The following is a 22,317-nucleotide window of genomic DNA, read 5'->3' as shown; positions in this document are numbered from 1 at the left end:
TTAAGTAAATGGAAGAAAATGGATAAGTAAAAAGTAGATAAAAATAGAACATTTAACATTTAAAGATAGTGGCTGGATGGATGGAGGGATGGAAAAATAGATAAAATAGATAAATATATAAAAGTAGAAAAGTAAATACACAAAATTGGATAAGTAAAAGGATAAAAATAGATAAACGTAGACAACATAGAAAAGTAAATAGAGAAAAGTATATTGGATGTACCTGGACAACGCTGGGACCGCCTTCAATGCGGTTCCAAAAATTACGTCTGCCATTATGATCTGAATACTCGAGGAGAACAGCAAACAAGTAAGTCATTATATTTCATTTACAAAAGTCACACTGTACGACAAGTATTTTAGCATCTCCCGGATGTTTGTTTTGTCTGAGCTTAATGCTAACATATAATGCTAACAATTCTAGATTAATGTTGCGGTCATTATAACTGCAATATAACACTGATATTTGAACACAAACTTTGCAGCAACACTTGTAGGCAGAAAATATAGCAATACTCACAGCATACAATATATTATGTATACCAAAAACTGATTGAAGCTTAGTGGCTCAAATATTTTGGTGATTGCGAACCACCCAATACAGATTTGACACAGTGTGTGAAGAAATGTGATGAATGCTAAGCTTGGTTAGCTTGATGCTAACGCATTATGGAAAACACCATCGACAGACTAACACAACCATGCTAACAATTCTAGATTAATGTTACAGTCATTATTACTCCAATATATCACTGATATTTGAACACAAACTGCACAACGCTGGGACCGCCTTCAATGCGGTTCCAAAAATTACGTCTGCCATTATGATCTGAATACTCGAGGAGAACAGCAAACAAGTAAGTCATTATATTTCATTTACAAAAGTCACACTGTACGACAAGTATTTTAGCATCTCCCGGATGTTTGTTTTGTCTGAGCTTAATGCTAACATATAATGCTAACAATTCTAGATTAATGTTGCGGTCATTATAACTGCAATATAACACTGATATTTGAACACAAACTTTGCAGCAACACTTGTAGGCAGAAAATATAGCAATACTCACAGCATACAATATATTATGTATACCAAAAACTGATTGAAGCTTAGTGGCTCAAATATTTTGGTGGCTGCGAACCACCCAATGCAGATTTGACACAGTATGTGAAGAAAATGTGATGAATGCTAAGGTTGGTGATGCCAACGCATCAATGGTGGAAAACACCATCGACAGATTAACGCAACTAGCATAAGTCTTTTGTGTGCCGCTATGTCATGTGCCCGCATCTGGTTGAAACTGCCCACCCTTGCCCTGCCCTGCCCTACCCTGCCCACCCCTGCCCTGCCATGCCCTGCGCCTGCGCTTAGTTCAGTGCTGCTCAATCAATTCCCTGATGCCCCCCAGGGAGATAAAAACATTTTGAGCCCCCCACTCTTGTACCCTTATTAACATTAAACTTGAATGATTCTTCAATGATTAAAGTAAACAAAACTAAATAAAAAAGAAAGGTCAACTTACAGTAAAGAATCACTTTATTATAACATTGTTTTTGGGTCTGTAACAGAACAGATTGAATGTGCATCACTTTGCCTGAAATTAAAAAATAAATTGTGAATTTTTAAACTCTAAACATTCTTGACCAGCTGCCATTTTATGCTGAAGAAAATACAAAATAATGAGCAAACATAACATTAAATGAAATAACAGCAATAATTAATATTCAATTCAAAGTAAGTAGCACAATATTTAAAACATTTTATCCTACAAAACAAAAGTAAATAAAATGATTTCTTTTTTTAATGTGAATGAGGCAGCATGACGGAGACCATATCCACAACTGCAGGTAGGTCTTCTGCAATGGTGTTTTTTTTTTGGGTACGCTGCCTTGGACGTGCCTGGATGAAGCCAGGACTGCTTCGGATGCGCCTGGACGAAGCAAAGACCGCCTTGGATGCGCTTGGACCAAGCCAGGACTGCCTGGGATGCGCCTGGACAACGCCAGGACCGCCTTGGATGCGCTGAGACCAAGCCAGGACCACCTTGAATGCGCCTGGACGACGCCGCGACTGACTTGAATGCACCTAGTCGACGCCGGGACTGCCTTTGATGTGCCTGGACGAAGCCGGGCCTGCCTCGGATGCGCCTGGACGACGCCGGGACCGCATCGGATGCGCCTGGATGACTTTGGAACTACCTTGGATGTGCCTGGACGACGTCAGAACTGCCTTGGATGCATCTGGACGATGCTTGGACCGCCTTGGATGATCCTTGAATGCGCCTTGGACGTGCTTGGACGCTGGGATCGCCTTGGTCACGCCTGGACGACGCCGGAGAACCATTTTGCATGCCCTGGACGACGCCGGGATTGCCTTGGATGCGCCTGGGTGAGGCCGGGACCGCCTTGGATATGCTTTGGATGCGCCTGGACGACGGCGGGATCACCTTGGATGCACCTAATGGACGCCAGGACCACCCTGGATGCACCTTGGATGTGCCCAGACAATGCCAGGACTGCCCTGGATGTGCCTGGAAGACGTTGGGACCACCTTGTACCCGCCTAGACGACGCCGGGATCACTTTGGATGCACCTGGACCACGCCGGGACTGCCTTGGATGCAGCTGGATGAAGCCGGGACTGCCTTGGATGCAGCTGGACGAAGCCGGGACTGCCTTGCATGCGCCTGGACGACGCCGGGACGGCCTTGGTTGCACCTGGCCGACGCCGAAACCGCCTTGGATGCGCCTGGACGACCTTGTGTGGGCCTGGACAACGCCGGGGCCGTGTCTGATGCTCCTGAATGACTCCGGGACAGCCTTGGGTGTGCCTGGACGACGTCAGAACTGCCTTGGATGTACCTGGACGACGCTTGGACCGCCTTGAATGCGCCTTGGACATGCCTGGAAGAGGCAGGGACCATCTTGCATGCGCCTGGACGATGCAGGAACCGCCTGGGATGCGCCTGGATGGAGCCGGGATCGCCTTGGATGCGCCTGGATGATGCTTGGACCGCCTTGGATGCACCTGGATGACGCCGGGACCGCCTTGGATGCGTCATGGATGCGCCTGGACTACAGCGAGACCGCCTTGGATGCGCATGGACGACGCCGGGACCGCCTTGGTTGCTCTTGGCCAACACCTGGACTGCCTTGCTTACGCCTGGACGACGCCGGGACCGCCTTTGGTGCGCCTGGACGTTGCCAAGGCGCCTAGATAATTCTGAGACCACCTTGGATGCGCCTGGACGACACTGGGACCATCTTGGATGTGCCTGGACGACGCTGGGATATCCTTGGATGCCCTTTGTGACCTCTGGACCGCCCTTGATGCGCCTGGACAACACCGGGACCGCAATGGATGCGCCTGGACGACGCCGGGACCACCTTGGTTGCGCCTGCACGACGCCAGGACCGCCTTGGATGCGTCTGGACGATGCCGGGACCGCCTTGGATGCGCCATGATTGCGCCTTGGATGCGCCTTGAATGCGACTTGGATGCAGCCTGCCTGACGCCGGCACCGCCTTGGATCCGCCTGGACGATGACAGGACCGCCGAGAATGCGCCTGGATGATGCGGGACTGGCTTGGATGCGCCTAGTCAACACCAGGATGTGCCTTGGATGCGCCTTGGATGCACTTAGACGATGCCAGGACTACCTTGGCTGCGCCTGGACGACGCCGAGACTGCCTTGTATGCGCCTGGACGACGTCGGGATTGCCTTGGTTGCGCCTGGACGACGCTGGGACTGCCTTGGATGCGCCTGGAGGACGTCGGGAATGCCTTGGATGCGCCTGGACAATGCTGGAACTGCCTTGGATGCACCTTGGATGTGCCTTGGATGCCCCTGGACGACACCAGGACCGCCTTGGATGCGCCTGGATGATGCCGGGACTGCCTTGGATGCGCCTTGGATGCACCTGGACGCACCTGGACGCACCTAGACGACGCCGGAATCGCCTTGTGTGCGCCTGGACAACGCCGGGGCTGCCTCGGATGCGCCTTGAAGTAAATAGACAAATAGATAAAAGCAGTAAATAGAAAAAATTAGCTGAGTAAACAGATTAAATCGATAAGTGTGAGTAGATAAGAAAATAGGTAAAAATTGATAAGTAAACAGCATCAAATAAATAAGTAAATAGATAAAAACAGAGAAGTAAATAGCTGGAAATACGAAAGTAAATAGCTAAAAATAGATTAGTAAATAAATCAAATTAGAAAAGTAACTAGATTAAAATAGATAAAATTAGAAAAGTAAATAGATAAAAATAGAAAAGTAAATACATTAACAAGTATATAGAAGTAGATAAGTAAATAGATAAAAATGCATAAATAAGAGATAAAATTAGATAAAATAGATTAATATATAAAAATAGAAAAATAAATAGCTAAATTTGTAGTTAAATAAATAAAAATAGATAAGTAAATAGATAAAAATAGTGGCTGGATGGATGGATGGATGGAGGATGGATAAAATTAGATAATTAAATAGATAAAATAAATACGTATATACAAGTAGATAAGTAATTAAATAAAAATGGATAAGTAAAATAGATAAAAATAGCTAAGGTAGAGAAATATATGAAAATAGAAATATAAATAGATAAAAATGGATAGTTAAATAGATAAAAATAGATAAGTAAATAGATAAAAATAGTGGCTGGATGGATGGATGGATGGAGGGATGGATAAAATTAGATAAATAGATAAAATAGATAAGTATATAGAAGTAGATAAGTAAATAGATAAAATTAGATAATTAAATAGATTTAAAATAAAAATCAAATGGATAAAAATAGAAGAATAAATAGATAAAATAGAAAAGTAAATAAATCAAACTAGATAAAATAGTGAAGTAAATTAACTAGATAAAAGAAAATTAAATAGATAAAGTAGATAAAATAGATAAAAATAGAAAACTAAATAGATAAAGTAGATAAAATAAAAAAGTAAATAGATAAAATAGAAAAAAATAGATAAAATATATAAAATTAGTAAAGTAAAAAGATAACTAGATAAAATTAGAAAATTAAATATATAAAATCGCTAAAAATTAAAAAAACAAATAGAATACATCAAAATAGGAAAGTAAATAGATAAAACAGATAAAAATAGAAAAGTAAATAGTTAAAATAGATAAAAATAGAAACGTATATAGATAAAGTATATCAAAATAGATGAATAAATAGATCAAAATAGAACAGTAGATTAATTAGATACATGAAATAGAAAAGTAAATAGGTAAAATAGATTAAAATGAAAACGTAAATTGATGAAATAGATAAAATGGAAAACTAAATTGGTAAAATAGATGTAAATAGAGAAGTGAATTGTTTGAATAGATAAAAATTGTATAGATGAACTAGATAAGTAGCAGGGAAGCAAGGCCACCAAGGTGCCCACCGGCGTCCAGGCGCACTAAGCCGGGCCTGCCTGGATGGCGCCGGGACCGCATTGGATGTGCCTGGACGACGTCGGGACCACATTGGATGCGCCTGGACAACACCGGGACCACATTGGCTGCACCCAGAGGACGCCGGGACTGCATTGGATGCGCCTGGACGACTTCATGACCACGTTGAATGCGCCTGAACGAAGCAACGACCGCCTTGGATGCACCTGGACAACGCCATAACCGCCTTGGATGCGCCTGGATGACGTCGGGACCGCTTTGGATGTGCTTTGGATGCATCTGGATGAAGCTGGCACCGCCTTGGATTCGCCTGGATGACGTCAGGACCGACTTGAATGCGCCTGGACCGCCTTACATGCGCCTGGACACCGCCGGGATGGCCTTGAAGGCGCCTGGACGACGTCACGACCGCCGTGGATGCGCCTGGACGACGCCCGGGCTGCCTTGGATGTGCCTTGGGTACGCCTGGACGACGCCGGAACCACCTTGGATGCGCCTGGACGACGCGGGGACCCACTCGGAGGCGCCTGGATGAAGTCGGGATCGCCTTGGATGCGCTTGGACGACGCCGAAACCGGCGTGAACGACGGCAGGACCGCCTTGGATGTGCCTTGGATTTACTTTTAATCAGCCTTGGAAGCTTCTGGACGACCCTGGGAACCGTTCTAAATGCACCTTGGATGCACCTGGACAACGCTTGGACTGCCTTGAATGCGCCTGGACGACGTCAGTACAGCTATGGGTGCGCCTGGACACTGCTTTGACTTCTTTGGATGCACCTGGACAACGCCGGGACTGTCTTGGATGTGCCTGGACGATGCTGGTACCGCCTTGGTTGAGCCTGGATGATGCCGGGACTGCCTCGGATGCGCCTGGACGATGCCGGGACTGCCTTAGATACTCCTTGAATGCTTCTGGACCTTGCCAGGACTGCCTTGGATGTGCCTAGACGAAGCCGGGACCGCCTTGGATTCGCCTTGGACGACGCAGGGATCATCTTGCATGCGCCTGGATGACATTGAGACCGGCTTTGAATGCGCCTGGACGACGCCGGGACCGCTTTGGATGAACCTGGTCAACCCCGAAACTGCTTTGGATGCGCCTGGACAACGACGGGACCGTCTAGGATGCGCCTGAACGGCGCCGGGACCACCTTGGATGCGCCTTGGATGCATCTTAGATGCGCCTGGATGACAGCGGGAGCGTCTTGGATGCACTTAGACGCCGCTGGGATTGCCTTGAATGCGCTTGGACGACGCCTGGTGCTTCTTGGATGCGCCTGGAGATCGGCTGGACTTTGGATGCGCCTGGACGCCAGGACCGCCTCGATTGCGCCAGGACGACGTTGGGACCGCCTTAAATGCGCCATACATGCGCCCGGACTACAACGGCACTGCCTTGGATGCACCTTGGATGCGCCTGGACGATGCCGGGACCCTCTTGGATGCGCCTTGGACGACGCAGAGACCGGCTTAAATGCGACTGGACGACGCCGGGATCGCCTTGAATGCCCCTGGACGACCGCCTTGGATGCGGCTTGGATGTGCCTTGGATGCGGCTTGTATGCGCCTGGACCACGCCAGGGCTGCCTTGAATGCGCCTCTTCAATGCCGGGACCGCCTTGAATGCGCCTGGACAACGCCGGGACTGCCTTGGATGCGCCTGGACGACGCCGGGACGCGACTTGGATGCGCCTTGATTGCAGCTTGGATGCGCCTGGACGACGCCGGGACCGCCTTGGATGCGATTTACTTCCGCGATGGATCCGCCGTGGAAGCTTCTGAACAGCCCAGGGGCCGCCTTAAATGCATCTTGGATGCACTTGGACAACGCTGGGACCGCCATGGATGCGTCTGAATGATGTCGATACCCCCTTGGGTGCGCCTGGACAACTCCTGGACCGCCTTTGATGCGCCCAAACAACGCCGGGACCGCCTTGGATGTGACTTGGATGTGCCTAGGATGCGCCTTTGGATGGGCTTGGGCGACCCCGGGACCACCTTGGATGACGCCAGGATCACCTTGGATGCATCTGGATGACGTCGAGATCGCCTTGGCTGCGCATTGGGCGCGCCTGGACGACGCTGGGATTGCTTTGGATGCTTCTGGATGATGCCAGGACCGCCTTGGATGCACCTGGACTGCTTTGGATGCGCCTGGACCAAGCTGGGACTGCTTTGGTTGCGCCCGGGTGATGCCAGGACCGCCTATGATGCGCCTATGATGCGCCTGGACGACAGTAGGACCAACTCCGATGCGGCAGGTCGACGCTGGGACCGCTTTGAATGCGCCCGAACGACGCCGGTACCGGCTTGGATGCGCCTGGACGACGCCGGGACTGCCTTGGATGAGCCTTGGATGCACCTTGGAAGTGCCTGGATGACGCCGTCACCGCTTTGGATGTGCCTGGATGACGCTGGGACTCCCTTGGATGGGCCTGGACAACGCCAGGACCGCCTTGGATGCGCCCTGGAGGACGCTGGGACCACCTTAGATGTGCCTGGATGACGCTGGGACCAATTCGGATGCGCCTGGCCAACGTCGAAGCCGCTTTGGATGTGCACGGACGACGACGGGACCGCCTAGGGTGCGCCTCGACAACCCCGAGATCGCCTTGGATGCGTCTGGAAGACGCTGGGACTGCCTTGGATGGGCCTGGAAGACGCCGGGACCGCCTTGGATGCACCTGGACTTGGACGGGACCGCCTCTGATGCGCCTTTGATGCACCTTGGATGCGTTTGGTGAGGCCATGGAGAATGACTCTCGGACGGCTTCGAGGAAATTCTGGTCCACCATCCGGCGTCTCAGGAGGGGGAAGCAGTGCAACATCAACACTGTTTACAGTGGGGATGGCGTGCTGCTGACCTCGACCCGGGACGTCGTGAGTCGGTGGGGAGAATACTTCGAAGACCTCCTCAATTCCACCTACACGCCTTCCATTGAGGAAGCAGGGCCTGGAGACTCTGAGGCGGATTCTCCAATCTCTGGGGTCGAAGTCACTGAGGTAGTTAAAAAACTCCTCGGTGGCAAGGCCCCGGGGGTGGATGAGATCCGCCCGGAGTTCTTAAAGGCTCTGGATGTTGTGGGGCTGTCATGGCTGACACGCCTCTACAACGTTGCGTGGACATCGGGGACAGTGCCTCTGGATTGGCAGACTGGGGTGGTGGTTCCCCTCTTTAAGAAGGGGGACCGGAGTGTGTGTTCCAATTACAGGGGTATCACACTCCTCAGCCTCCCTGGTGAGGTCTATTCAGGGGTGCTGGAGAGGAGGGTCCGTCGGGACCGCCTTGGATGTGCCTTGGATTTACTTTTAATCAGCCTTGGAAGCTTCTGGACGACCCTGGGAACCGTTTTAAATGCACTTTGGATGCACCTGGACAACGCTTGGACTGCCCTGGATGCGCCTGGACGACGTCAGTACCGCTATGGGTGCGCCTGGACGCTGCTTTGACTTCTTTGGATGCACCTGGACAACACCGGGACTGTCTTGGATGTGCCTGGACGATGCTGGTACCGCCTTGCATGCGCCTGAACATTAGGACCGCCTTGGTTGAGCCTGGATGATGCCGGGACTGTCTCGGATGCGCCTGGACGATGCCGGGAATGCCTTAGATACTCCTTGAATGCTTCTGGACCTCGCCAGGACTGCCTTGGATGCGCCTAGACGAAGCCGGGACCGCCTTGGATTCGCCTTGGACGACGCAGGGATCATCTTGTATGCGCCTGGATGACACTGAGACCGGCTTTGAATGCGCCTGGACGACGCCGGTACCGGCTTGGATGCGCCTGGACGACGCCGGGACTGCATTGGATGAGCCTTGGATTCACCTTGGAAGCGCCTGGACGACGCCGGTACCGCTTTGGATGTGCCTGGATGACGCTGGGACTCCCTTGGATGGGCCTGGACAACGCCAGGACCGCCTTGGATGTGCACGGACGACGACAGGACCGCCTAGTGTGCGCCTGGACAACCCCGAGATTGCCTTGGATGCGTCTGGAAGACGCCGGGACCGCCTCTGATGCGCCTCTGATGCACCTTGGATGCGTTTGGTGAGTCCATGGAGAATGACTCTCGGACGGCTTCGAGGAAATTCTGGTCCACCGTCCGGCGTCTCAGGAGGGGGGAGCAGTGCAACGTCAACACTGTTTACAGTGGGGATGGCGTGCTGCTGACCTCGACCCGGGACGTCGTGAGTCGGTGGGGAGAATACTTCGAAGACCTCCTCAATTCCACCTACACGCCTTCCATTGAGGAAGCAGGGCCTGGAGACTCTGAGGCGGATTCTCCAATCTCTGGGGTCGAAGTCACTGAGGTAGTTAAAAAACTCCTCGGTGGCAAGGCCCCGGGGGTGGATGAGATCCGCCCGGAGTTCTTAAAGGCTCTGGATGTTGTGGGGCTGTCATGGCTGACACGCCTCTACAACATTGCGTGGACATCGGGGACAGTGCCTCTGAATTGGCAGACTGGGGTGGTGGTTCCCCTCTTTAAGAAGGGGGACCGGAGGGTGTGTTCCAATTACAGGGGAATCACACTCCTCAGCCTCCCTGGTGAGGTCTATTCAGGGGTGCTGGAGAGGAGGGTCCGCCGGGACCGCCTTGGATGTGCCTTGGATGTGCCTTGGACTTGCTTTTAATCAGCCTTGGAAGCTTCTGGACGACCCTGGGAACCGCTCTAGCGCCGGGACCGCTTTGGATGAACCTGGTCAACGCCGAAACTGCTTTGGATGCGCCTGGACAACGACGGAACCGTCTAGGATGCGCCTGAACGGCGCCGGGACCACCTTGGATGCGCCTTGGATGCATCTTTGATGCGCCTGGATGACAGCGGGAGCGTCTTGGATGCACTTAGACGCCGCTGGGATTGCCTTGAATGCGCTTGGACGACGCCTGGTGCTTCTTGGATGCGCCTGGAGATCGGCTGGACTTTGGATGCGCCTGGACGCCAGGACCGCCCTGCATGCGCCTGGACCGCCTTGATTGCGCCTGGACGATGTTGGGACTGCCTTGAATGCGCCTTGCATGCATTCTGCATTCGCCCAGACTACGACGGCACTGCCTTGGATGCGCCTTGGATGCGCCTGGACGATGCCAGGACCCTCTTGGATGCACCTTGGACGACGCAGAGACCGGCTTGGATGCGCCTGGACGAAGCCGGTACCGTCTTGCATGCGCCTGGACGACGCCGGGATCATCTTGGATCCCCCTAGACGACAGCGGGACTGTCTTGGATGCGCCTTAGATGCGGCTTAGATGCGCCTGGACCACGCCAGGGCCGCCTTGAATGCGCCTGTACAATGCCGGGACCGCCTCGGATGCGCCTGGACCACGCCTTGGATACACCTGGACAAAACCAGGACTGTCTTGGGTTAGCCTGGACGAAGTTGGGATTGCCTGGATGAAGCCAGGACCGCCTTTGATGCGCCTGGATGAAGCCAGGACCGCCCTGGATGCACCTGGACAAAGGAAGGACTGCCTCGGATGCGCCTGGATGACGCCGGGACCGTCTTGGATGTGCCTGGATGATGCTGGGATTGCCTTGGATGCCCTTTGTGACCTCTGGACCGCCCTTGATGCGCCTGGACAACACCGGGACCGCAATGGATGCGCCTGGACGACGCCGGGACCACCTTGGTTGCGCCTGCACGACGCCAGGACCGCCTTGGATGCGTCTGGACGATGCCGGGACCGCCTTGGATGCGCCATGATTGCACCTTGGATGCGCCTTGAATGCGACTTGGATGCAGCCTGCCTGACGCCGGCACCGCCTTGGATCCTGCCTGGACGATGACAGGACCGCCGAGAATGCGCCTGGATAATGCGGGACTGGCTTGGATGCGCCGAGTCAACACCAGGATGTGCCTTGGATGCGCCTTGGATGCTCTTAGACGATGCCAGGACTACCTTGGCTGCGCCTGGACGACGCCGAGACTGCCTTGTATGCGCCTGGACGACGTCGGGATTGCCTTGGTTGCGCCTGGACGACGCTGGGACTGCCTTGGATGCGCCTGGAGGACGTCGGGAATGCCTTGGATGCGCCTGGACGATGCTGGAACTGCCTCGGATGCACCTTGGATGTGCTTTGGATGCCCCTGGACGACACCAGGACCGCCTTGGATGCGCCTGGATGATGCCGGGACTGCCTTGGATGCGCCTTGGATGCACCTGGACGCACCTAGACGACGCCAGAATCGCCTTGTGTGCGCCTGGACAACGCCGGGGCCGCCTCGGATGCGCCTTGAAGTAAATAGACAAATAGATAAAAGCAGTAAATAGAAAAAATTAGCTGAGTAAATAGATTAAATCGATAAGTGTGAGTAGATAAGAAAATAGGTAAAAATTGATAAGTAAACAGCATCAAATAAATAAGTAAATAGATAAAAACAGAGAAGTAAATAGCTGGAAATACGAAAGTAAATAGCTAAAAATAGATTAGTAAATAGATCAAATTAGAAAAGTAACTAGATTAAAATAGATAAAATTAGAAAAGTAAATAGATAAAAATAGAAAAGTAAATACATTAACAAGTATATAGAAGTAGATAAGTAAATAGATAAAAATGCATAAATAAGAGATAAAATTAGATAAAATAGATTAATATATAAAAATAGAAAAATAAATAGCTAAATTTGTAGTTAAATAAATAAAAATAGATAAGTAAATAGATAAAAATAGTGGCTGGATGGATGGATGGATGGAGGATGGATAAAATTAGATAATTAAATAGATAAAATAAATACGTATATACAAGTAGATAAGTAATTAAATAAAAATGGATAAGTAAAATAGGTTAAAATAGCTAAGGTAGAGAAATATATAAAAATAGAAATATAAATAGATAAAAATGGATAGTTAAATAGATAAAAATAGATAAGTAAATAGATAAAAATAGTGGCTGGATGGATGGATGGATGGAGGGATGGATAAAATTAGATAAATAGATAAAATAGATAAGTATATAGAAGTAGATAAGTAAATAGATAAAATTAGATAATTAAATAGATTTAAAATAAAAATCAAATGGATAAAAATAGAAGAATAAATAGATAAAATAGAAAAGTAAATAAATCAAACTAGATAAAATAGTGAAGTAAATTAACTAGATAAAAGAAAATTAAATAGATAAAGTAGATAAAATAGATAAAAATAGAAAACTAAATAGATAAAGTAGATAAAATAAAAAAGTAAATAGATAAAATAGAAAAAAATAGATAAGATATATATAAAATTAGTAAAGTAAAAAGATAACTAGATAAAATTAGAAAATTAAATATATAAAATCGCCAAAAATTAAAAAAACAAATAGAATACATCAAAATAGGAAAGTAAATAGATAAAACAGATAAAAATAGAAAAGTAAATAGTTAAAATAGATAAAAATAGAAACGTATATAGATAAAGTATATCAAAATAAATGAATAAATAGATCAAAATAGAACAGTAGATTAATTAGATACATGAAATAGGAAAGTAAATAGGTAAAATAGATGAAAATGAAAACGTAAATTGATGAAATAGATAAAATGGAAAACTAAATTGGTAAAATAGATGTAAATAGAGAAGTGAATTGTTTGAATAGATAAAAATTGTATAGATGAACTAGATAAGTAGCAGGGAAGCAAGGCCACCAAGGTGCCCACCGGCGTCCAGGCGCACTAAGCCGGGCCTGCCTGGATGGCGCCGGGACCGCATTGGATGTGCCTGGACGACGTCGGGACCACATTGGATGCGCCTGGACAACACCGGGACCACATTGGCTGCACCCAGAGGACGCCGGGACTGCATTGGATGCGCCTGGACGACTTCATGACCACGTTGAATGCGCCTGAACGAAGCAACGACCACCTTGGATGCACCTGGACAACGCCATAACCGCCTTGGATGCGCCTGGATGACGTCGGGACCGCTTTGGATGTGCTTTGGATGCATCTGGATGAAGCTGGCACCGCCTTGGATTCGCCTGGATGACGTCAGGACCGACTTGAATGCGCCTGGACCGCCTTATATACGCCTGGACACCGCCGGGATGGCCTTGAAGGCGCCTGGACGACGTCACGACCGCCGTGGATGCGCCTGGACGACGCCCGGGCTGCCTTGGATGTGCCTTGGGTACGCCTGGACGACGCCGGAACCACCTTGGATGCGCCTGGACGACGCCGGGACCCACTTGGAGGCGCCTTGTATGCGCCTGGATGAAGTCGGGATCGCCTTGGATGCGCTTGGACGACGCCGAAACTGGCTTGGATGCGCCTGGACGACGCCGGGACTGCCTTAGATGTGCCTTGGATGCGCCTGGACGACGCCAGGACTGCCTCGGATGCGCCTTGGCTGCGCCTCGGCTGCGCCTCGGCTGCGCCTTGGCTGCACGGGTATCGCTTTGGATATGCTTCGGATGAACCTGGACGACACTGGGACCGCCTTGGATGCGCCTGGATGACGCCGGGACTTCCTTGGATGTGCCTTGGTTGCGCCTGGGCGAGGCCCTGACTGACTTGGATGCGCCTGGACGACGCAGGGACCGCCTTGGATATGCTTTGGATGCGCCTGCACGACGCCAGGACCGCCTTGGATGCACCTGAACCACGCCGGGACTGCCTTGAATGTGTCTTGGATGCGCCTGGACAACGCCGGGACTGCCTTGGATGCTGCTTGGATGCGCCTCTGATGCGCCTCTACGACACCAGGACCGCCTTGGACGTGTCTGGACGTTGCCGGGAACGTCTTGGATGTGCCTGGATGACGCCGGGACAGCGTTGGATGCGCCTTGGATGCCCCTGGACGACCCCAGGACTGCCTCGGATGAGGCTGGACGACTACGGGACTGTCAAGGATGCACCTTGGATGCGCCTGGACGACGCCGGGACTGTTTCGGATGTGTCTTGGATACGCCTGGACTACGTCAGTACCACCATGGATGCGCCTGGATGACTTCGGGACTGCCTAGGATGTGCCTTGGATGCGCCTGATCGGCGCTGGGACAGTCTTGGATGTGCCTGAACGATGCTGGGATTGCCTTGGATGCGTTTAGTGACCTCTGGAACACCTTGGATGTGCCTGGACGATGCTGGGATTGCCTTGGATGCGTTTAGTGACCTCTGGAACGCCTTGGATGTGCCTGGACAATGCCTGGACTGCCTTTTATGCGCCTGGACGATCCTGGGATCGCCTTGGTGGCGCCTGGACAACACTGGAACCATCTTGGATGTGCATAGACGATGCTGGGACTGCCGTTGATGCGCGTTTCATGCGCCTGCACGACACCAGGACCGCCTTGAATGTGCCTGAACGACGCCGACATCGTCTTGAATGTCGCTTGGATGAGCCTGGACGACGCCTGGACCGCCTTGGAATGAGCCTGGACGACGCCGGGATCACCTTGGATGAGGCTGGAGGACTCCGGGACTGCCTTGGATTCACCTTGGATGGGCCTGGATGACGCTGGGACTGCCTTCGATGTGCCTTGGAAGCGCTTGGACGACGACGGAGCCACCGTGGAATGCGCCTGGACAACGCCCGGACTGCCTAGGATGTGCCTTAGATGCGCCTAGATGACGCCAGGACTGCCCTGGATGCGCCCTGGACGTGCCTTGGAAGCGCCTCGGATGCACCTAGACGGTGCCAGGACCACCTTGGATGCGCCTTGACGCCGGTACCGCGTTGTATGCGCCTGGACGACGCCTGGACCGCCTCGAATGCGCCTGGACGACGCCAGGACTGCAGTGGGTGCACTTGAATGACTCCGGGACCGCCTGGGATGCGCCTGGATGAAGCCGGGACTGCCTTGGATAAGCCTTGGATGCACCTTGGAAGCGCCTGGACGACGCCGGTACCGCTTTGGATGTACCTGGATGACGCTGGGACTCCCTTGAATGGGCCTGGACAACGCCAGGACCGCCTTAGATGCGCCTGGATGACGCCGGGACCGCCTTGGATGTGCCTGGTCAACGTCAAAGCCGCTTTGGATGCGCATGGACAACGACGGGACCGCCTAGGATGCGCCTGGACGACCCCGAGATCACCTTGGATGCGTTTGGATCACGCTGGGGCTGCCTTGGATGGGCCTGGACAACGCCAGGACCGCCTTAGATGCGCCTGGAAGACGCCGGGACCGCCTTGGATGTGCCTGGTCAACATCGAAGCCGCTTTGGATGCGCATGGAAAACGACGGGACCGCCTAGGATGCGCCTGGACGACCCCGAGATCACCTTGGATGCGTATGGATGACGCTGGGGCTGCCTTGGATGGGCCTGGACAACGCCGGGACCGTTTTGGATGCACCTAGACTTTGCCGGGACAACCTCTAATGAGCCTTTGATGCACCCTGGATGCGCGTGGACTACGGCAGGACCACCTTGGATGTGCCTTGGTTCCACTTTAGATCAGCCTTGGAAGCTTCTGAACGACCCTGGGTACCGTTTTAAATGCACCTTGGATGCACCTGGATAACGCTGGGACTGCCTTGAATGCGCCTGGACGACGTCAGTACCGCTTTGGGTGCGTCTGGACGCCGCTTTGACTTCTTTGGATGCACCTGGACAACGCCGGGACTGTCTTGGATGTGCCTGGACGATGCTGGTACCGCCTTGCATGCGCCTGGACATTGGGACCGCCTTGGTTGAGCCTGGATTATGCTGGGACTGCCTCGGATGCACCTGGACGATGCCAGGACTGCCTTGGATACTCCTTGAATGCTTCTGGATGTCGCCAGGACTGCCTTGGATGTGCCTAGACAAAGCCGGGACTCCCTTGGATTCGCCTTGGACGACGCAGGGATCATCTTGTATGCGCCTGGATAACACTGAGACCGGCCTAGGATGCGCCTGAACGGCGCCGGGACCACCTTGGATGCGCTTGGACGACGCCTGGTGCTTCTTGGATGCGCCTGGAGATCGGCGGGACTTTGGATGCCCCTGGACAATGCCGGGACCGCTTTGCATGCACCTGGACGCCAGGACCGCCTTGATTGTGCCAGGACAACGTTTGGACCGCCTTGAATGCGCCTTGCATGCACCCTGCATGCGCCCGGGCTACGACGGCACTGCCTTGGAATCACCTTAGATGCGCCTGGACGATGCCGGGACCCTCTTGCATGCGCCTTGGACGACGCAGAGACCGGCTTGTATGCGCCCGGACGACGTCGGTACCGTCTTGTTTGCGCCTGGACGACGCCGGGATTAACTTGGATGCCCCTGGACGACGGCGGAGACCGCCTTGGAGGCGGCTTGGATGTGCCTTGGATGCGGCTTGTATGCGCCTGGACCACGCCAAGGCTGCCTTGAATGCGCCTGTACAATGCAGGGACAGCCTTGGATGCGCCTGGACCACGCCGGGACAGCCTTGGATGCGCCTGGACTACCTTGGATGCACCTGGAAAAAACCTTTGGATGTGCTTTGGATGCACCTGAATGAAGCTGGGACTGCCTTGGATGACGCCAGGACCATCTTGAATGCACCTGAAGGCGCCTGGACGACGCCGGGATTGCTTTGGATGCTTCTGGACGATGCCAGGACCGCCTTGGATGCACCTGGACTGCTTTGGATGCGCCTGGACCAAGCCGGAACTGCCTTTGTTGCGCCTGGATGACGCCGGGACCGCCTCAGATGCGCCTGGACGACGCCAGGACCGACTCGGATGCGGCAGGTCGACGCTGGGACCGCTTTGAATGCGCCTGGACCAAGCCGGAACTGCCTTGGTTGCACCTGAATGATGCCGGTACCGCCTCGGATGCGCCTGGACGACGCCGGGACCGCCTCGATTCGGCCCGGATGATGTCGGGACCGCCTCAGATGCGCCTGGACGATGTTGGGACTGCCCTGGATGAGCCTGAACGATCCTGGGACTGCATCAGATACGCCAGGATGATGCCGGGACCGCCTCGGATGCGCCTGGACGACGCCAGGACCGCCTTGGATGCGCCTGTATGACGCCGGGAGCGCCTTGGATGCGCCTAGATGCCGACGAGACCGCCTAGGATGCGCCTTGACGACGCCAGGACCGGCTTAGATCCGACTTCATGACGCCGGGACCGCCTTGGATGCGCCGGGACTGCCTTGGGTATGACTGGCATTTGAAAATAGGTGTGTAGACTTTTTATGTCCACTGCACACACTACCCCCTTGCCAATTCCAAAACATTTTGCCTAGTGGTTTTAAGCATGCATAAATCTATTTTGTGCTTGAAATTTCCTGAATGAGAGAGCAAGAGAGAGCGAGGTTGTTAGACTTGTCACAGAAATAACCTGCCGTCATGACAGGTCAGCTCATAAAAATGTCATATTTGATCTTAATGCAGTTTTACAAGAGTTGAAGATTTAGCACAAGAAATCACTTGAGGAGTAAATACAACCTGCAGTGTTGCTCTGTTGTTGTTGTAACATTCATCCAGCTTCTGTCACTCCCCTCCCACCTCCTCCTCTTCCACATACTGTACTTTATATTTTATATTTTCCACATGCAGTTGAGGAAAAGGATGCAGACATTTGGGAGATAGAGGGAGAGCAAGAGGGAGAGACTTGCTTTTCCTGTCGAGGTCTCTCATGTCACAGCTCTGCCCCCGAGGGCCCGACCTCTGCCTTGCTGACTGCCAACCAACCTGGAGAAGCTCAGCTCACACGGTAGAGGATGAAAGCTCATTTTGGAAAATATTCACCCTGCGAACTTCTATCAAGAAGGAAGAATGGATTATTTATTTTTGCTAACAGGGAACAAGAGAACATCTATGTTTGGTGATTATTATTCAATTTTTTGGCAGGAGTAAGACACAGGGAAGAGGGAAAGGGAGGAGTGGCGCTCAACACAGAGAGGAGCACAGACGCAAGCAAACAGGAGAAGGAAAGGAGCCAAGCGATGCTGGCTGCACGGAAACGTAAGTGTAAGTACTCCTCCTTTTTCATCGTTAATACTACTCCATCACTTTTTCCACCTTGTTTAATGATTTCGTGCCTCCACCCCATGCTCCCATTATGTCCATCTTTCCATGCTGTTTGTGTTTTGCCGTGCATGCTGTCTCCCTCGTGCTCCGCAGGTCATGTTAAAGTGTAACCGTGCTGAGGAGGGAAAAGCCAATGTCACTTTATATTAACATCAGCTTCATATGCAAAAACACACACACGCAGTTTGTTTGAACCACACACGTAGAAACAAGATCACTTTGTAGACTGTGCAAGGAAAGTCCCTTAGCATAAATGTCAGCTTGAATTTTAATTGCTTTTAATTAACAAAGACAAGAACGGAACTAACACGAGCGCTGAACATTTCGTTGTTGTTGTTGTTTTAGCAGCTTAATTTATTTGGTTGGAGCAGCAGTAGCTTTCTGCACAAGGACTTAATTGGCCTGGGGACATGAGGATCCAAGGTTCAAAATCCCTCTGTGGACCTAAATAATCTGACATGGTTCCCTTGAGCAAGGCATTAAATCATCAACCTGCTTAGGAGTGTTGACCTCATCCAAGGTTTTAAGTAATAGTACAAATGGTAGTACAGTATTCATTTTCACATTTATGTCACCCTTCTATCATAAGTTCAGCACAAGGCTTTGGAAGTGTTTAAAATGAATCAACAGGGATGTTACAAAAAATGATTCGAACTGTTTTGTTATAAAACATGTGATAGTCAGGACAGACATCAGTACATTTATTGTCATTAAAAATCTATTTTTTAGGATTTAATGACTAATGAGAATAAAAAGATTTTAACAGATGAAGTTTACAGAATTTTTCAGGGAAAAGTTTTAACACACAATATCATATGATATAATGTACATAAGTGTAATAAATTCTTATTATGAGGCAGTAATGGTTGAGAACAAAGTTGAGTACCAGTTGTCTGACATGCCACCTGATGGCATAGTTGTCAGTGGGGAAGGCTAATTTGAGTTTCATGTTCACGCTATCAAGCTATTTAGCAAGGGACTAAGTAATTAGCAGACAGTTATTTTGGATTTGAGTTCCAGGTGCTCAGACTTCCCCTTGCATTTCAAAACCATGTGTATGAAATATTCGTAAGACAGAAAACAACAATCAAATACTGTATCTCGCTGGTGTCGTGTCGCAACCTCACAAATTGGTAAATTCCATATATTTCCCCTGGATCTACTTATATACTGTCGGGCAGGGGTGTTACTTTTATGAATTATGAACCAATTAGAAATATTGAGAAAAGCTTGCTCTCTTTGATGATGCAATGTTAATCGTTGAAAAAATATGGAGTATTCTGGGTCTCCTGAAAAATGACAATTTTTCAAAAATGACCAAATCCAGAGATATATACATACATGGTATTGATATTTTTTTTCTTCTTCTTTTAGAATATTTGGCATTGTAATCAAGAAGTAATTAAAAGTAATGAAATTACATTGCTTTTCTTTTTTGCTTAAGGGTAACTATCAGAATACATTTTTAAAATGATTCATTGTGCAACTGCCGTACCTAATGAGAAGTCCAGTCAGCGGAATGGTCGAGGCTTTGTCAACAAGTTCTGTTGCTATCTATTAATGAGCTGTCTGCTGGCCTTGTGCCTCACAATCATCTAAATACGTAACTGGAATGATGCAATTTATTTTGCCGCTAATGTTTTTTGGGGGGATTGTATGAGTGTATTCCAATCTTCAATACAAAAAGGATTCAGCCTCCAAATCCTTTTCTGTTAGCAGGGTGGCCTTGATTTTTGCTCCAACAAGCACCAACATAAATGGTCAAATGTCTCTGAGGGGGGAGGGGGCAGGCAAAGAAGGGCATCCACGTCCTGCAGCACTCACACTCAACATCCCAAAACCACCTCGACAGCCAAATAATTTGACATCGCTCTGAGGACGCCGTCCATGTTTGTGTCGTCTTGAGTCCCAGTGGTGTGTGTATGAGTGTGTGTGCATGGCTGCGACACCAGGCAGACGTGTCATTCTTGTAACACAGAAAAATGTGCCTGAAGTGCTAATGAATGTCGGAAACGTGCATATTACTTGCCCCATGGTTGCACATGTAATACAGTTCAGGCTCAGATGATTCATAATTTGGCCAAAATTGGAATAAGATTGGGTGAATGGGTATCCACTGGTTGGATTGACACAATAAAGTGGCAAATAAGGAGTACTGTACAATATGAATAGTTTTTTTTCTCTCTCTCACACACACACACACACACACAAACGTATGATGTTTGGGACATCCTTTTTGATTCCCATACTTATGACACAGAATCTCATTCACTCTCACATTATGACTCTCTGCTCGCAATTGTGGTTTTATTGCCCCCTTTTGTTTAATTTCAAGATAAATGAGACCCATTCACTCAATAAAGAATTTTTTTTAATTAGAGATCTCCCTTTGAAATCAAATCAATTGGGTCTTTGAGTGTTTCATCATTTTTCTACTTAGGAGCACAACATAAACTTTGATACAATAATGCTGTCTTAAGCAGTTTAAATTCCTCACGGATTCTTTATTTCTTCATTCTCAGCTGCACATTAACTTTAGGTCAGTCAATATGATGTATTGTCATTTGATAGGTGTGAGCAATAAAATCACCTCTGATTCTTTGTGATATTACAGTCATCAGCTTCACGTAAACTAGATCAATGTACCTAATGTTGTGTCCAGTAAATTTGTGCTTCTAAAATGCTTTGAAACCATTCTCTCTTTGTCTTCTGTCATTTCTTCCTGTTATGAAGAGATGAGTACAAGAACTCCGATGAGGACTGAAGAAGATTCCAATAAGATCAACTCCCTGTGAAGTGATGACTACACAGACCACAGAGAGCACCAGCGCGGATGTGATGGTGGTCTCCAAGGAGATGGCATTGCTTAGCAACATACTAGCAGCTTACACCTTCATCACAGGTACGTTACATGTACGGATTATGCCCAAGTCTCAATATACCCCGCATCTTCTGTGACTATATACTAAGTATCTCTTTGCTCTCTTTTTCAATGTGACCCCAAAAAAATAAAGGCTTGTTCATTGTGTATAATGTTGTGTATTTTTAGTGGCTTCAAGCAACATAATTATATATAAAAAACATTCTGATGCACAATGTGTGTATTCAGGGATGAGGGCGCTGATGTGCTGTCACAATGTCGAGAATCTAGTGGGATACATTTAAAGGGAATGAAACGGGTCGCTTTGATTTGCCGTGACTGAAGTCAACTCTGACTACTCACAGTGGCGCAGCCCTCCCTCTCACATATCTAATAGAGCCCTTTGTGCCAATTGGAAAATGCGTTGAAAGCTGTTTTGTCTGTTTGATCTTTCTCTGTCAGACCAACCGGAGAGGACGGCTCTGGTGTTTCTGGGTGGAGTGTCTGTCGGTCTTCTTGTCACGCTCTGTGCCGTGGTCTTCCAGATACATTGTCGCACCGACTGTCACTATGGCAACAGTAAACACCCTCGCCATCGACATCACCATCATCATCGCCACAAGCGTCACCATCACGTCTGTCAGCACCACCAGCAGCACGTCGACGCCAACCCGGACAACATGGCTGTTGTCCCCTCAGAGGTCACCGGGCCGGCCGGGGACAGCGAATCCGAGGACTGGGATGAAACGACTGACATGTCATCACGGAGACGCAGACGCTTTGAGAGGGCCTTGCTGCATGCCGGCATGTTTACATCAGCTGAGGGTATTTTACATACACGTTCAAAAATATGTGCATTAAGCTCCAGTAATATTAGCTATTTTCCGCAGAGGATGAAGAATACATGCCAATGAGTATTATTATATTATATGTATTATGTGTTGCCTCACCATTTGTGTTCAGGAATGTAACACAACAACACAGACTGTTAGCTCATGCATGGCTTTTTGCATTGTGTGCATTTAGCTAGGCTCCCTCCTTTCCTTGTTTAGCAAAGGTTGAATTCTTAAAAGTAGAAACATGTGGCAGTAGTCAGAAGTAAGTTGATGCTGATGTGA

At 49.8% G+C, this 22,317-nt stretch overlaps 1 protein-coding gene across 7 annotated transcripts in view; it reads left to right on the top strand.

Moving 5' to 3' along the window:
* eva1a (eva-1 homolog A (C. elegans)) overlaps positions 1–22,317 on the top strand; it is a 91,974-nt gene that overhangs the window by 69,114 nt on the left and 543 nt on the right. For 5 of the 7 annotated variants that reach the window (XM_068650560.1, XM_068650564.1, XM_068650561.1 and 2 more), the window contains exons 4-7: positions 17,866–18,022; positions 18,160–18,279; positions 21,073–21,241; positions 21,662–22,024. In XM_068650560.1, coding sequence (XP_068506661.1) covers positions 21,139–21,241; positions 21,662–22,024 — 466 coding nt within the window. In that variant the 5' untranslated portion in view covers positions 17,866–18,022; positions 18,160–18,279; positions 21,073–21,138. Of the gene's footprint in view, positions 1–13,931; positions 17,487–17,865; positions 18,023–18,159; positions 18,280–21,072; positions 21,242–21,661; positions 22,025–22,317 lie in introns of those variants that run through there. The other 2 variants (XM_068650565.1, XM_049718731.2) reach the window with 2 other exon arrangements.

This window comes from Syngnathus scovelli, chromosome 4 (assembly GCF_024217435.2).
Source record: "Syngnathus scovelli strain Florida chromosome 4, RoL_Ssco_1.2, whole genome shotgun sequence".
Taxonomy (NCBI): Eukaryota; Metazoa; Chordata; class Actinopteri; order Syngnathiformes; family Syngnathidae; genus Syngnathus; species Syngnathus scovelli.
The sequence above is the reverse complement of the archived record's forward strand: the minus strand, read 5'-3'. Positions and strand labels throughout refer to the sequence as shown.